The sequence below is a fragment of the Leucopleurus acutus genome, assembly GCF_964270905.1.
Source record: "Leucopleurus acutus genome assembly, chromosome: X".
Lineage (NCBI taxonomy): Eukaryota > Metazoa > Chordata > Mammalia > Artiodactyla > Delphinidae > Leucopleurus > Leucopleurus acutus.
The window spans coordinates 91,882,387-91,900,396 of record NC_139148.1 but is presented as its reverse complement, the minus strand read 5'-3'; the positions used below and the strand labels follow the sequence as shown (position 1 = coordinate 91,900,396).

Below are 18,010 nucleotides of genomic sequence, written 5' to 3'. Positions count from 1 at the left end.
CTATGGATGGTGGGTCAGTGGTGCCATTTTTGTATGAAAATAATTATAATTATTATAATATTAACTCTTATATAGTGACTATTTTGTGTCAAACACTGTTCTTAGCACTTTATGTGCTAAGAACATTAAATCACAATGTTCACAACAACCCTGTGTGTATTATTATTATTCTTATTTTACAGGTGAGGAAATAGGGTCACAGAAAGTTAAGTAATTTGCCCAAGATGAAAATGGATGACATTCTCATTTTTCTGTTCATTTTCCCACATTCCCTCTGTCAAGAAGGTCAGGTTACAATGTACTGACTGTCTAGAAAATATGTCAAAAGAGGAGAGAAACTTGGATATTTTTGCATAGTGAATTAATTGGTGGACCTGCTACTGTGGCACGCCAGTTGCCCAGTAAAGGAGGTTAATCTAATTCCTATTCTTCCACCCAATATGATAATTATTGGCATAAAAGTACCCTTTGCAAAAAAGAAAAACAATGTTTTTGTTGGCAATAAGTCAGTATATAAAGTATATATTTAAGAAACAGGACTATGTGGTTAGGAGCAATGAACTACATTGGGTGGCCTCATAGAACTAAATTGTCTGAATGTTCTGAGGAAGAATGATTTCTTTGACTGGAAAAATGCTTAAGAAACTTTGATCTCCAACCACAAATTGACTTAGAATCCTAAAATTCTAGACCTAGACAGGATGTAAAGAGATAATCTGTTTTTCTTTTTTTTTAATTGTAAACAATAAATTACTTGTTGAAAGAAGCAAAAGAAAAAAAAATTCCTCTTATATTTTTAAGGACTCCAGGAATTAAAAGTTCACAGATGCTCTCAAATTTATTTGTCCATTTATCAAGAAATGTGATGTGAGCGTCTACTCTGTGACCAGCACTGTTACGTGTGCTTGGATTATAACAAGGAATAAGACATGACCATTGATCTTCAGAAACTCTTCATCTAGTCTGGTGTATTCTGCTTTAGAAAGTAAAGGCTCTCCTTCCTATAACTTTCCTGCCTATTTTAAATTAATTAATTAATTAATTATTGACTGCATTGGGTCTTTGTTGCTGTGCACCGGCTTTCTCTAGTTGCGGCGAGCAGGGGTGACTCTTCATTGCAGTTCGCGGTCTTCTCATCGCGGTGGCTTCTCCTGTTGCAGAGCATGGGCTGTAGGCGCATGGGCTTCAGTAGTTGTGGCACACAGGCTCAGTAGTTGTGGCTCACAGGCTCTAGAGCGCAGGCTCAATAGTTGTGGTGCACGGGCTTAGTTGCTCTGTGGCATGTGGGATCTTCCCGGACCAGGGCTCGAACCTGTGTCCCCTGCATTGGCAGGTGGACTTTTAACCACTGTGCCACCAGAGAAGTCCCTTTCCTGCCTATTTTTAGTTTAATCTTCTAGCATTATGGAAAAGAAATTGCTCAGCATCTTACTAATGGAGACTATGTTCATTAAGCTACATTTCCTTTTCCTTCTGGGCAATGCTAGACTACATTTCCTATCCCCTAAACTCTCTCCCCCTTTCCACCCTCTTGGCATATGAGTGTTTTTTATGGGCCATTTGGTACCAGCTTCCATGTCCTCTTTCTTTACCAATCTACTGGCTAAATGGTGAGGATTCCTTGGACCTAGAGGATATCAGAGAAACAAAATGGAAAAACCCTATCTCTGACTGTGGAGCAGAGCCTCTCCTCATAACCCCATCTAATCCTCGTTGGACTGATTTGAGAAAACAATACATGCAGGATTGGGGTTATTGACCTTAACAACAGTTATCTATTCTTACTAATACGATGTCCCTTATAAAATTTCTTCATACTTTAAAAGATGGTAATCACTCTGCCTTCAATTTTGGTGGAAATTTGGTTCCTTGTGTTCAATACTTATATGGTTATTAATTCTTTATTGTTCATCAACAGTCCACTCTCTGCACCCCCTCCCACCACTCCAACACACTTCAACATGTCCCATTTTTCTCTTTGTGAACATTGTCCACTTTCTCTGTTTTTCTTCTTTCCTATTACCTTTTTAATTTAAGTGTAGTTGGTTTACAATATTGTGTTAGTTTCAGGTGTACAGCATAGTGACTCAGTTTTTTATATATATATATATATATATATATATATATATATCCTTTTTCATATTCTTTTCCAATATGATTTATCATGGGATATATTTCCCTGTGCTATACAGTAGATCCCTCTTGTTTATCTATTTTATATATGGTACCATGCATCTGTCAGTCCCATACTCCCAATTTACTCTCCCCCCCACAACTTCCCATTTGGTGACCATAAGTTTGTTTTGTATTTCTGTGAATCTGTTTTGTAAATAAGTTCATTTGTACTGTTTTTTAGATTCCACATATAAGTGATATCATATGATATTTGTCTTTGCCTGACTTTGCTTAGTATGTAATCTCTAGGTCCATCCATGTTGCTGCAAAAGGCATTAGTTCATTCTTTTTTATGGCTGAGTAATATTCCATTGCGTGTATGTATGTATGTGTGTGTGTGTGTGTGTATGTATGTATGTATGTATACCACAGTTTCTTTATCCATTCATCTGTCGATGGACATTTAGGTTGCTTCCATGTCTTGCCTGTTGTAAATAGTGCCACTGTGAACATTGGCATGCATGTATCTTTTCTGATTAGTGCTTTCGACCTTTCTGGATATATGCCCAGGAATGGGATTGCTGGATCATGTGGTAATTCTTAGTTTTTTAAGGAACCTCCATACTGTTTTCCATAGTGGCTACGCCAATTTACATTCCCACCAACAGTGTAAGAGGGTCCCTTTTCTCCACATCCTCTCCAGCATTTATTATTTGTAGACATTTTGATGACAGCCATTCTGACCCACGTGAGGTGATACCTCATTGTAGTTTTGATTTGCATTTCTCTAATAATTAGCAATGTTGAGCATCTTTTCATGTGCCTGTTGGCCATCTGTATGTCTTCTTTGGAGAAATGTCTATTTAGGTCTTCTCTCCATTTTTTGACTGGGTTGTTTGGTTTTTTGTTGAGTTGTACGAGCAGTTTGTATATTTTGGAAATTAAGCCCTGGTCAGTTGCAATGTTTGCAAATATTTTCTCCCAGTCTGTAGGTTGTCTTTTTGTTTATGGTTTCCTTTGTTGTGCAAAAGCTTATAAGTTTGACTGGGTCCCATTTGTTTATTTTTGCTTTTATTTCTACTGCCTTGGTAGACTGACCTAAGGAAACATTGGTACAATTTATGTCAGAGAATGTTTTGCCTATGTTCTCTTCTAGGAATTTTATGGTTTCATGCCTTATGTTTAAGTCTTTAAGCCATTTTTAGTTTATTTCTGGGCTCTTATTCTGTTCTATTCTGGTCTATGTGTCTGTATTTCTGTTTTTGTGCCAGTACCACACTGTTTTGATTACTATAGCTTTGTAGTATTGTCTGAAGTCTGGAAAGGTTATGCCTCCAGATTTACTCATTTTCCTCAGGATTGCTTTGGCAATTCTGGGTCTTTTGCAGTTCCATATAAAGATTAGGATTATTCTAGCTCTGTAAAAATATGTCATGGGTAATTTGATAGGGATTGCATTAAATCTGTAGACTGCTTTGGGTAGTATGGCCATTTTAACTATATTAATTCTTCCAATACAAGAGCATGGCATACATTTTCATTTCCTTGAATCATCTTCAATTTCTTTTATCAGTGTTTTATAGTTCTCAGCCTATAAGTCTTTCATCTCCTTGGTTAGGTTTATTCCTAGGTATTTTATTTTTTTGATGTGATTTTAAATGGGATTGTTTTTACTTTCTCCTTATATTTCACTGTTAGCGTAAAGAAGTGCAACAGATTTCTGTATATTAATCTTGTATCCTGCTACCTTGCTGAATTCATTTATCAGTTCTAATAGTTTTTGTGTGGAGTCTTTAGGGTTTTCTATATAGAGTATCATGTCATCAGCATATAATGACAATTTTACTCTTCCCTTCCTGTTTGGAGACCTTTTATTTCTTTTTCTTGTTTGATTGCTGTGGCTGGAACTTCCAAAACTATGTTGAATAGAACTGGTGAGAGTGTGCATCCTGGTCTTATTCCAGAATTTAATGAGAAGGCTTTCAGCTTTTCACCATTTAGTATTATGTTGGCTGTGTGTTTGTCATAAATGGCTTTTATTATGTTGAGATATGTTCCCTCTATACCAACTTTGGCAAGATTTTTTATTATGAACTGATATTGAAGTTTATCAAATGCTTTTGCTGAATTTATGTGTTTTTTTCTTTTATTGATGTGTAATATCGCATTGATTTGCATATGTTGAACCATTCTTGTGACCCTGGAATGGATCCAACTTGATCATGGTGTATGATACTTTTTATGTGTTGTTGAGTTTGGTTTGCTAATATTTTGTTGGGGATTTTGTATCTATATTCATCAAAGATATTGTTGCTTTTTCTGTTTTAAAACTCATGGCAAACACCCCCAATCTCTGCCTCCTAGAGTTTCCTCTGATTGAATAACTTCAGTGTCTTTAAGATCATAATTCTTTACTCCAAAGTGAAGTGAAGAATTTGAAGAGAATCAGATGAGATATAAATGATCAAATTCCATCAATTCCTTGTTTAAGATTTTGTGATTATACTCAGTGGAGTAAATGTAATTTTGTTTCTAAATCAGATTTGCTGAAGCACTTTGCCTTTCCTGACAAATATTCTCCTGCAAACACTTCAGGTTTGATCCAGTAGCAAATATACCTATTGTTATGTTGTCTCTATCCTTGTCTTTACAGTGTGAGGGTGCTCAGTTAAGAAGGTAAGTTAAATATTCTAAAATAATTCCTTTGATACAACTAAATTTTCTGAACTTTGGAGTCTTTATTGACTGTGTTTTCTCTTCATTTCCATTTTTCACATCCCACATCCTGCCTATTCCTCTTCATCCTCAAATTTGCCTTTTTTTTGAGAATATCCAGGCCATCACCCTCCATCTCTTATCACCTCACGTGTGGACTATGACAACAGCCCCCCGACTGGCCTCCCTGACACAATTGTTTCCCTCCATCTAATTCTCCGTACCAGGTGCATGTTGCAGAGATTCTCCTAGCCTTATTTTTTATTATGCGCTCACATAGATTTCTGCCCTTGCTAGCCAAATTTGCTCATCAGCTAAATAGGACTTACTTATTTCCCCCTCAGTCGTTACATGTGCTATTCTCCACATTTGGGAAATTGCCTTTTTTTCACTACTTGTTCCCTCTGTTCCAAACTTAACTCTTGCCCAATTCAGGACTGAATCACCCCACCTCACTTATCAGCTCTGTGTGTACGATATTAATTTTTCTACACTGGACTGTGTTCTGCAAATACCCCTTTCTTCTTGCATTTGATGTGTAAAATACTTGAGAACAGGGACTTCAATTTTTTAAAAATATTTCTATCATACTTTTTGTAGTGGAGAGTACACAGTGGGCATCTAATAGTCACGATTGACTTTAGTAATATCTGGAGAAATTTGTTTGATTAACTAGCAGTGAGCACTTGGGAAGACAAGCTTTGATGGGTGTAGGTGATTTTACAAGTTCTGATTTCACAGCAATTAGAGTGCTGAATAATCTTCTTAAATTGCCTATGGCTGATTTTAGTTCTAAAAAGGACAAATTTGATATGAAAGAGTTTGAAGTGAATTATTGTTTATCAAACAGCCCCGTATATTCATCAGAGTGCCTTGATGTTCAACACTGTGACCTCCTATCAAACATCTTAGAACAAAAATGCATGAGTCATAGAGAAATTTGAGCCAGACAATTTTCTACATTAAATTATCTCCCAGAAAAGAGCAACAACAATTGCAAGTGTTCAAACTTAGCTGGACACTATGGAACTATTTTCTGTCTTAACTTCACTCTGGTTTTATCAGATCACTACCTCACCTTGGAAAATGAATACAAGGAGCATAAAGATTTATATGTGCAATTTTCAGGATATTTCCCTTGGTCATTATTTAATCTTCTAGAAAACACTTGGTGAAAACCAGCTAATTTATTTAAAAATAAAATGCCAAAGGGCAGTAAATGCTTGAAACCAGTGGTTCTATATACTTGTAAGCCCTTCAACCACCAAGTGCATCAGAGCGTCTCCTTCTTTTACTTGCCATGATTTCCTTCTTTCTCACACCAGCCATTTTCCAACTTGTTACAGAGGTAATACATAGGATACTACTCATTTCCATGTTCTCTTGAAAATCTTGTATAAATTTCTATAAATTTCCTTCATAACTGAACTGTTTCTCCTCTCACTGAAGCCTATTTCCTACTTTTAAACAGCCACAGATCTTCAACAAAATATCAACTTTTCACATGATGAAAAGTTGGGTTTGTCTTATCAGAAGCCCTCAAGTGCCATTTTACCCATTTTTAAATGAGAGTGATTGAAAGCAGAACATATTTGGATCTAATTCAATTAAGACTTAGAGGGGATGAGAAGAGATACCTTCTTACGTCTTTTCAAGAACCATCCAGCTACCTTTCAGAGTCTCCAGTTAGATTGGAGCACATAGATTGCCAAACCTGCTGGATTTCACACTTTGTCAAATTAAAACCATGTATGTGTTGTCCATCTCTCTGAGCGTTGTTTATTTTTAATGCAGTTTTCATTTCCTATGTATCTATTGCTTTTGTGCATTTCTCACTTGTCTCATAATTTCTGACATTTTCAGAATTTTTCACCTTAAAATAGCCTCAATTTTAAAAAGTAAGCATACTGTTGGTGGATGAGCTATATAAAGTTGTTATGAATGTATGGGAACTAGTTACATCAGTATTTTTCTAAATTTCCAAAATCCATTTCAGTGAAAAACTGAGAAGAAAAATTTTTCCCACTGTGAAAGCAACTGGAAGAATGCATCATGTTCTAGACTAAATACTTATTATGTCCATATGGGCTATATCTTTTTAAAAAATCTCAGATGAAAATTGAATTTTGAATTGCCATCTAGAAATAAATTTTTATAGATAGTGTACACATTGGTTCCTGAAAATGGTAGAAAAGGTTTCTTGTCAAGTTCCCCAACACAAGTGTGAATGCTCTGTTTTTGACTACCTACTAGTAGTGAAAGGACACATTGTGGCCAGCCAACTCAAATTGCTACCCACGTTTAATCATTGTAAATAAAGGAAGCAGAGAGACCCATGTTATATTTTCAGAACTGGCATGCTCAATACAGAACTATTAGTTTAAAAATACCACTGAACATTCTATTTGAATTAATCTAGACTTCTGTGAAAAACAAACTAATAAAAAGTACAATTGGTCACTTAAACATGTACTACTCATTTCATGCAGGTTATTAACTTAGTAATTACACATATCACTAAAGAACAATGAGAGTAAATACAACTTTGTAACACTTGGAAAACAGTTCAGAATCGATAAATTTCCATTTTGAAATACCTAAAGTTTCTACAGAAGCAAAAATCACTTTTCTCAGTGGAAAAAAATACATCTATGAAACACCTATGCATTGGACAGTACTTTTTAAAGGAGCAACTAATTGTCCCACTGTGAAATGAACATGTATCACTGCTAAGGTTTCACATACTGTTGGTGCATAATGCATTTTCTGAGCAGCTGGATATAGAAAAGCAGCAGAAAAACAAGTACTTTGAACAAAACCCATGGATTATAGGGAATCAGTCATGTAAAGAGGTTGAAAGAAATAATCAAAACATGTTACCTAATGTTCTCTTACACATTTGAATTTCACAATTACAAGGACTGGGAAAATTCTTACACACTGTGTACATTTGTACTTGTTTATATTTGCCCCAAAACATGACTTAAGAACCATATACAAAATGCCAGAATGAAACTCAATTAACAATTGACCCCCCACAGGAATCTTTGTGGAGAGCACACCAAAATTAATCGGAAAGAACATAAAGTAGTAATTCACAATAAATATTAGAATAGGGGCACATTCCTTTCAGCAAATTCATAATATGTTAGATATTCACAGGAATTTTCTGATATGGTACAGTCACAGTCACAATGTGAGGGTAGAGAAGTTTAGTCTATAAACTATACATATTGAAGCATCAGGAATAGAAATACTTCTGAAGGAGCCTTGCACACATGGCCAAGCAGATATTGTGTATGTACAGAATAGTCTGTTTCACAACTAAATTTCTGATGAGAATCACTGCAATTGCTGCTCTAACACTAGTAAACTTGAATCATTTAGTACTTCATCTGTGAATATTGTTTCATTTCTTTTCTACTGCTGACTCTTGCAGTCAATATTTATTTAAATTCGAACTCCAACGATGTTGAAATAAAAGTAGGAAGATGTGAGCATCTTCATATAAAGCTTATAGCAGGTCAAGAGATCATTTGGAAAAAATCCAAATCTGAATTTTTTAGCAAGCAATAAAATGCATAACTTAAAATGTGTTTTCAAATGTGTAAAACTTTGTTAATAGGCTAAAATGCCATAAGATTTGTTTAACACCATCCTAAAAGAACAGCCTATTCATTTGCTTAAGAAATGTACATTGTTTATCTACCTACCAGTTTGCCTACAGAAGATGTGCTTCCCTAATAAAACTAAAAACTCTCATTATGAGTGTTGATTTAGTACACAGAAGTTGTCCATTATGTTGAAGAAGTTCTAAACGTTTCAATCAGATTTTTTCTTAACTGATCTTCCTCTACAAACAATCTTCCACTTGGGATGCCTCAACACTTCTTTCTTGATAATTCCTGATTTTTGGTTACTCTATAGAAGTTCTCTTTTCCCCTTAAAACTTAGTTCAGAAATTTCAAATTCAGTTAAAGTCTTTAAATTTCCTGCTTTCAAATAACATGTAAATACTGAAATATTCATAAATATTAACTTACCTACCAAACTTGCAGTCTAAGTGGTATCATAAAACCTACTCTATAGAATAGAATTTAATATTGTTTTCTTTTAAGGAAGAAATCAAAACTGTACATTGGAACAACGTACTATACTACAAAAGCAGGTCCTTCTATCCCCCCACTACTCTGGAAATGTAAACAAAAAAAATTAGATACAAAAGTGATTTCTGTGCCTTTTTCTTTGAACACCTTTTCAGCACCTCAATGTTATTAGGTGTACTTTTTGCTTGGTATAGCAGAAATTTTTATGCTCACATAGCTGTTCAGAAGACTTCAGATTTTCCGCTACCAAATATCACTGGTGAAGCTAAGCTCTTTGGATGATAAAGGTAGCAGGGAACTGTTCCTATGAAATTCCTGGGTATCTTTCAGGGCATTATTAAGGGGTAGCTGTCCATTGAGTAGTGTCAGAGGCAGGTTACAATAGGTGTGGTGGTTGCCTAAGGAAGGTACTGGCAAGGTGGTGGTTGGCATCTCGTGTTTATAACCTCTGCAACAGTGCCTCATTTGCATCGAATCTGAATGGTGGAAATCTGGGAGGTCAGCTTGAGATGACACCAGAGAGGCCGAGGTACTGGTCATGGCAATAGATGGTATAGGCTGGAGTTCTCCAAAAAGTCCTTGTTCTGCGGAGTCCAGAACATGACACCGAGAAAGCATTTCTTTTTTCCTGATGGGCATTTCATATACTAAGTGCTTCCAAAACTTAGAATTTAATTTGCTGCTCTTGGGTCCCTTCCACTTGATCAAGGACAGAAGTTTGATGCTGCGCTTTAGTGATTCCACTTCCTGGCAATTCACCTTCCCCTTTAATTCTGTACATTCAATCAAAATCACTTTGATTTCTCCACTGACTAGCATGTTATGGAGTCTGCTTTCCAATTCGAAAACACTCCATCCTCGTCTGAGAATATAGTCTGGAGTTAGCACAATAATAAGTCTTCTGCTTTGCTCAACACATCTTGTGAGATCTTCAATGTAGGCTACAAATCACAGAAAGAGAGAAAAAGTAAAACAAAGACATTTCCAGTCTTTAAAGCATTAGGTTTGCACCCTAGTATAGCAAAGATCCAGTCTTTCACTAAGGTACATCACATTTTCTTTTCTTGTATTGCACACTCAGAAGGCTCGTTGCCTTAAAAATAAAAATGAAAAAAAAATCTTCTAATACTTTTCTTTCCCCTCATCATTACTTACAGTGTTCTGTTAGCTATATAAACTCTGACTTCTTAAGAGCTTAGGTGTAGTTCAGTTATTTTTATTTACTTAATCATTTAATTCAAGGCAGGCTTCAAGGCTAGTACTCTTAAGTGAACAAGAAATCAGCGGGTTGATGAAAAGAGAAATGGAACCTTTTAATGAAGGTCACTGTATTTACGGGTTTGGTTTGCTTTTCCCCCAGTTTCCAACTACTAAACAAGTAAGGGGTCTATGTATATATAATATATATATATTATATATATATATATAAAAATATATAAATGCTTCAAAGATAATGTGCTAGAGATGGTGGAAAATCTCTTCTACAATCCTAGCTTGTTTCTCAGAATACCTTCTGTTCTTTGCAACCTTACATTCTCCATTTTGCCCTTCAAACCCGGAGGTAGGGAAGTGGTGTGTGTGTGTGTGTGTGTGTGCCCATGAGTTTAATCTGAACCAGCTGCTCTTTGTTCAGAGGAGGAGTGAGGGGTGGAGTCAGAGGTGGGGGGTGGTGTGGAAAGAACAGTAAAGGGGGAGGAGTCTATCAACTGAGAAGTCTTTGCTCTACTTTGTGGAACAATTCTGAAAGTGAGGTGAACAAGTTATGTCCTTTTCCTAGTAGAAAAACACTCAACGAACTCTAGATTTGTTTATCCCATGGAATAATCCTTTTGCAACCGTGCTTCCCAAAGTCTTATCCGCCAAAAAGGGAAACACACACATGTGTTAACAAATGGAGACTTGGACACAGGTGCTGCAACAGAGAGCTGTCTTTACTAAGCAGAGCACAAGGCCTTGTCTAATGTACAGTGCCCTCTAGCAGAAGCAGTGCTTACAGAAGCATAGCAACATTTGTCACTGCAAATCTGCCCAAGGTTACAGACTGCTTTCAAGGAGTCACGTCCAGTACACAGTGAGGGGCCACCAAACAGCCCAGTACAAGCCATTTGAAAAGAGAAACTTATTTTACAGATGCATATTTTACAGATGATCTCTCTTTTCCAGGGTTTTATTTCTACCATTTGGCAGCAAGAACACTTTCACAAGTGAAAAAGAGCAAATTTTCTATACACCCTACAGATAAACAAAAAACTTTTTGAGAGATACACAGAGAATTGCCCATTTAACAATTTGTTGTTACTGCTGTTTTGGTTTTTACTTAATACATTTCAGGACTTTCTCATGCAGTAGTTACAGAGACTGTATCTGAGGGAATAAGGCAACTTCTAAGTGGGGAGGGAACCCATTAAGAATTTTATGCATTTTCTTTTAGAGATCACGTTTTCAAGGAAAAAAAATCAGCATTGAAATCTGCAAAAAATAAAAATGAAAACAAAAAACCAAACAAAAATACCACACAAGTAGCAATGGGGAAGTTATCACTCTGTAATTGTCATTTAGAGAACTGGTGAAACAGAATGGAAGGAAAGGTAGAAAGTTTCAATAGAGTGGAAAAATATTATCCCAATGTATCAACAGCTCTGACTCTTCATTTTCTTCCTTTCTTTCTGCTCCCAAAAAGAAAGAAGTTATGTGGGAAGCTTCATCATTAGAAGTTGGATCTGTAAGATACAGTAAAATAAACTATCATGCATCTTTCCCATTATTCTTTTCACCTTTCCTCCAAACAAAATGAAACAAAACCAAACCCCAAACTTATACATGGTATAAGTGCAGGAGTCCATGAAAACACAGTTTTACCAGGTTATGTATGAGTTAATTGTTATTTTTACAGAAGAATTCCTTACCAAATGATTTACTGAGGAATTATTCCAAGTAGCATTCTTCCCTCATTAATTGTAGCTTTACATTTAATTTTTAAAAATTGATCTGTACAAACCTTGGCAGGAGCACATTTGTCACAGAAACTATACCTCTATGAACAACGCTGTTTCTATGTGTTGGGATGTAATTTATTTTTAAAATATACTTTTAAAAACAAAAGGTATAGCTATACATATCTCTATCCATTTCAAGAAAATTACAACTCAAGTGTTCAGTCATAAGAGAAACTATATACATACACACTAATGAATTTGACTGGGAAGTCATAGGCTTTGGCTTTATTATCCTCTTTCTTGATTGGGGAAGGGAACAGGGTACAACATTTTTCTGCATTAATATTGTTCTCCCCCTTCACCATTCTATTACACTTTGCCATTTGACAGCTAAGCAGAATGCAAAATTTAGGGTTTGGGGGGCTTCTTAGAGATTCATTAAACAGAATTTTCACTTGCCCCCAGAAAGAATGCCTGTCAGGACAGATCCCACTACACTCAGCTGCACAGGGTGTGGGTGTTGAAGGGAACCTTGGAGAGAGGGAGTGGTCCCTGTCTCCTGCATACTACACTGGCTGTGCTTATCCTGGCAAAGCCTAGTGGAGAGTTGAGGCAACCATCCAGATAATTCCGGCTGAAAACCTGCTCTGGAAGAAAAAAAGGTCTGAATTATCCTGGTTTGCCCTATATATACATTAATCATATGCACTGGAGTCAGTCAGTCAGTACATCTAAATTTTCCCTGGGTAGACACAGCCCAAGTGTCCCAAAGAAAACATGAGCCATTTTCTTGGGCCCTGAATTTCGTGTTCCATTTCACTTGGTGAAAAACCAAGTGGAAGTTTTCAGATGTGAAGCCCACATTTCACTTCTTGGGATGGTGATCAGTGGCTGGGCAGCAACTTCAATGTTTGAAAGCAGCTGGGGAGGTGCCGCTAAGAGCTGCCTGGCTCTCAGGAAAAGAAGGAGAGACTGTGCCCTAGCTTCCATATTCTGGCTTGTTCTCTCTGTTTTTCTATGTTTTTTTTTCTTATTCTCACCCCCTTTGCTCCTCTTTCTTTCTCCATTTCTTGTTTTTTCTTTTCCTGTGCTGTTTCTCTTGTCCTTTTACCTCCCTCTTTGCTTTCTTTCTCACTTTTTTCTCCCTTCCCCTGTCTTACTCTCCCTTCCTCTTTTGCCTATCTCCCTTTGCCCCCTTTCTCCCTCCCTTCCTAAATCTTTTCTTTCTGTCTCTTTATCTTTGGGAAAAAACAAGGACCTAGATATCATGAAAAGTATAAATAAATTAGCAAGGGACCCAATAGGTAGAGTTAATATTTTTTACTTGCTAATCTTTAGCCAGGCAGTCGTTGCTGGCTCCTACACAGCAAGTGCCCAAAATAATTTTCCCCTTACCCTGGGGTTGTATGTCTGTATCCAATGACTGTGAATTGGAGCCTGATCCATTAGGACCATGTCCTGTTTTTGTATGGCCTGTGAACTAAGAATGATTTTTTAAAACATTTTTAAAGGGTTGTAAAAGAAATAAAGAATATGATGCAACAGAGACCATATATAACCTACAAAGCCTAAAATATTTATTCTCTGGACCTTTACAGAGAAAGGTTGCCACCCCTGAATTAGAGACCAATCAGGATGTTTAGGTTTGGAAAAGTTCCAAATAAACTAAGCAGAAACAGGCATCAAGTTAAGGCATTGCTGGTCCATAGCTAGTGTAGTCCATGACAGGCAGTGGTGTTTGTCATGGTAGGGCTGTGGTTTTGTGGGAGACATGTTAGAAAACTTCAGAAACCGTTTTAAAAGGTTTCTTACCACGAAGAGATAATAAAGAAATGTTTTTCAAAAAAAAAATCCCTAAATCCACAGCACATAAGAATACTCGCTAAATCTTGCCCTGACTTGTTCAGGCAAATTTAGCAACTGAGTAGCAGGAATCCCTTAAAAGACTCTTTTTTTCCACATAAAAATATAAAGTATCCCTTAAATGAAAGGTCATTATTTCTTTGCAGATTTTAGTTTGAAGTAACTTACGATGACAGAAAAAACTAAAGAGGGTTGTGTTTGACAGCATTCTGTTTCTCTAAACAAGGCTATGAAACCACACTAGATTATCAGCCATGAAACAAAGCTATTACACTTAACCTATTTGTGATCTTCACAATTTTGTAAAAAAACAAACAAACAAAAAAATGGACAGTTGTATAAACCAAAATTCCAGTGTATTTAGAAAAATAGAATTCAGTCTACAAAAGTGACTTGAAAACAGGACACATTAACAAAGCAAAATGTAAACTGAAGGAAGAAATAAAAGGACAAAATAGAAGCAGAAAGAATATAATGGCAGCCCCAAGAAATTGCTTCTAATGGGGTGTATATTCTTTCCCAAAAGAACTCAGTACTCTTAAATGCCAGGCTTTGAATCTACTGCAGATGTAGGCAGAAGGACAAGGTGAAAACACTCTCATTCATGAATTTCTATGTGGTCTTGCTACTGCCTACTAACCATATGATTTATCAAACTAATCAATTAGCTACTTATAAATTATCTTTGTGTTGACACTTCAACTTATGTCAGGATCATTATTAGGGGCAGATAGCATATTAAAAATTAAAAGACAAATACTTAGTCTGTAAACAAAAGCATAATTTATTACTTTGCCAGGTTCAAATAATAGAATCTTGGTAGGCTTATATTCACAGCTATGTACAACCAATATCAGTTAAACAGAAAAATCATTAGGGTGAGATAGGATGCATCAAAACTGAATAATACCCCACCAATTTTAGTGAATATTAGTTAATTGATAGCTATAAATGGTGATATTTATTAAACCTATGGGTTAATATGTCAATACTTAAAATCAAGACAATTTCTGACAGTGATTGGTCCACTCCTATGACTGGTGAGGAAAACCCAGCAAAAATAATACAGGTTTCACATGTATCAAAAAAAGTGTACTACTCAGCACTAAATATTTGGTAAAAAATTATTAGACCTCTGGTATAAATAGAGGCATACAGTGAGGTACTTTATAATGTAGTCTTACTGAAAATACTACCTGCATGTAAAATAATGATACTTAATACTAACCTATTGAAAGAGATACAGGTTGACAACTTCACTCTTTGTCTTGGCCAACGTTGCTAAAGCTTTTGGGTCTTGCTTCTGTATCTGGCAGATGTAAGAATCTGTGTTGTCTGCCACAGATATTGAGGGTACAAAATTTTTTATTTAGCCAGGTGTGTGTGAGGGGAGTAGGGGGCTTTCTGAACAGTGTGTGATATTACTTGCCCTATAAAAACCTTCCCTGGCCCCTCCTCTAAGTCCTTGGCTTGATAATTCATAGTTCACTGGGCTAAATTTTTTGGCAGGAGTTTTGTTTTCTATTGACTAGTGTAAGTGTTCTAACTGATTCTGATTAAAAAGTTGATCAACATTAACATGGATTTGTTGAGTCCTTGTGAGTGCAGGGAACCACAATTTATTTACAGTTTTGAGTTTGGAGGCTGTATTTCTGGTAATGAATCCTTTACTTTTGCTATAGCATTTCACCAGTGGATGGACAGGGAAGCATGACAGTGGGCAGAATTTACTCTGGAATGTTGTCCACATCTCTAAATTCTTTCTCTTCCCTCTTTACCTCTTCACTGAGAATAGAGGTAAGTAATAGAACACATTCAGAGAATACTAAAAGAAAGAAAATGTGGAGAGTAGCAAACAAAGAGAGTCTGCAAAATGTTCTTCCCCTCCTCTTTTCCCCCTTAAACTCATGCCCTAAAAATTTGTAGATATAACTAATTCTAATCAGTGCAATCTTGATAAATATGGAACAAGACAACTTGCTCCTTATATAGTCTTTTCTGTGGTTCCTTTGGTACTTAAGACAATTTTATCCTGGTCTTCTACTTTTTTTTTAAGGTGTCTGTTCTTTGTGCTATCCAAAAAGTAGATTTCCTGATTGAAATTCTACACAGTGGATTCTTCCTTTACCTCAAACATTGATGAGAAACCTCAGTCCATTGACCGCAGTATTTTGCTGGGCATATTGGATACAGTTCCCTCTCTCTTGACTAACATGAAGGGGATGGTGGGCTTATCTAATTTTATTCCATGTGAGTAAATTGTACACAATGTGTTAAATTTCCATGCCTGTGCATGTCACCCCTGCCTCACACTTTTTAGGTCACAGACGTCAGATTGCCTGGAAAAGGAATTTATTACTCCCCAAGGACAATTTCCTTGAATGGTATCCAATATGTCCAGCTATTAGAGGAACTATTGGCAATGAGTAGCTACAGATCCATGTACAAAAATGTTTTTTGCATGCCTCACTTCATAAGTGACTAGGGATCATGTGACACCAGATGTATTCTCTAGTCATTTGTTATTTCAATGTCAGCACAATCACATGGCCATTAAAGAACTGAAGATTAGAATAGGGAGGAAGGTCTAGCACATGCAAGAATGTAATCAGACATTATAATTTTCCCTTAAATTACTGAAAGAGTCCTAGGATTCTTGAGTGAGAGAAACTAATAGAAATTTGAGCATGAAAACAAATGGAAAGACAATTTGATATTTGAGGCCAAATTCATAAATATAATTTCAATAGACATGGCTGATCAGCCATACGCACGATAATATTTTTCACTCACTAGTGTCTTTCTCTGGTGCAATAATGCAGGAAGAACTCACACAGAGATCCCCATAGTCTTCCTATGATTAGAAGAGGAAACTGAGCTAAAAGACTTTAAAAGATTTTTTTCTCTTTAATGTGCACTTAATCATCTATAGATTTTTCTAAAACTTCAGCCAGAACTAGCTCAATTTATAATTGTTAATCAGTATTGCACATGCACTTTTAAGCACCTTGCTTGCTTTCTCTTAAGGGCAAACAAAAGCTATAAGATTGGGTTGTTTCTACTTTTAGTCTTGGAGTACTATTCTCTCCATCTGACCAGTTGATTAACTTTTATATTTTTATGCTTTTAAATCTCTGCAGAAACACTGAGATAAGATGGGCTCAAAAGCCTAAATGGTACTCATCCAAAAATGTCCCCAATCTCAGGATCTCAACTGCACAGCTGGGTTCTGTTGGTCACATGTCAGCTTCAGAGCACATCTGTTCATTCCTAAAGGATCCACTAGGCCCTATGAACACAATGTGCTCTGTGTAGAGTACTTTACACCACAAAACCCAGCAGCTGCATGGGTGAGAAAATCTCTACTTCTCAAGTTTGTGTCTCTAGGCAGTTTGAGTAGGGTGTTTTCTCTCTGGCTTTCTTTTGGTTGCCTGTCACTCCTGACATTCAGATGCCTGTTGGCAACAAAGTTGCTTTTGCTATTCTACTACAGATGTTTCTAGCCTGGGAAGAGACAGACCAAACTTTTACTGGAAAGTAGAAATTCTTGCCACATTCAGGCACCAAACCTGAGAAAACATAAGGAAGATCCTGGCCACAGGCTCAAGAATGGAAAGGTAGGTCACTGCCAGGAAAATAATGTCCAGATCTGAAGACTTTTAGTTTTAGCATTTAGGAAAAATTTTTGTGTCAAATCTTCCCACCTGTGCTGTTCCATGATGGTCAAACGACATTTCTCTAGTAGGGCATGCGAGAAGGGTACAGTTACCTATACCTCACCTTGGAGAGTGACATCTTTCTATTGAAGCTTTCTGTGAACTCACAGTCATGCGTGCATTGGTGTCAGGGGGAGGAAGAAGGGTGGGGGACACCCATTCATGTACTTCTGAAACTGTATACATTAGAAATATTTGTGTGTTGATGAGGTTGAATTGGAATACCACGAGAGTGGTACAAATGAAACTGAAGATACATCAAAAGTGAAGGCATTAAACATGAATGGGTTTATGTCATAGACTTCATTAGTTTGATTCATAGAAAATTATTGTTGTAGGTCAAGAATGATATTATGAAGTCTGATTTTACAATTCTCAAAGGCCTCATTGCTAGTTTTTAGAGGAAGGAGCAGTCTTGGGTCAACATGTTTTAAATGAGATGTGAGGGACAAACATAGCTTATAATATTGTAACTACTTCCCCCCCCCTCAGGAATGTGTCTATATTTATATAGCATAGCCTGTTAAATCTGTACCAATGGCTGCAACTACAGACCACA

The 18,010-nt window shown here is 36.5% G+C and overlaps 1 protein-coding gene across 1 annotated transcript in view; it reads right to left on the bottom strand.

The window, feature by feature from the left end:
* Positions 1 to 9,179: 9,179 nt before the first annotated feature.
* The window catches only part of IL1RAPL2 (interleukin 1 receptor accessory protein like 2), a gene marked incomplete at both ends in the record, with an annotated part of 1,088,726 nt that continues 1,079,895 nt past the window's right edge, over positions 9,180 to 18,010 (bottom strand). The window contains one exon of the mRNA XM_082865016.1: positions 9,180 to 9,877. Within this exon, the coding sequence (XP_082721142.1) occupies positions 9,180 to 9,877 (698 nt within the window). The remainder of the gene's footprint in view (positions 9,878 to 18,010) is intronic.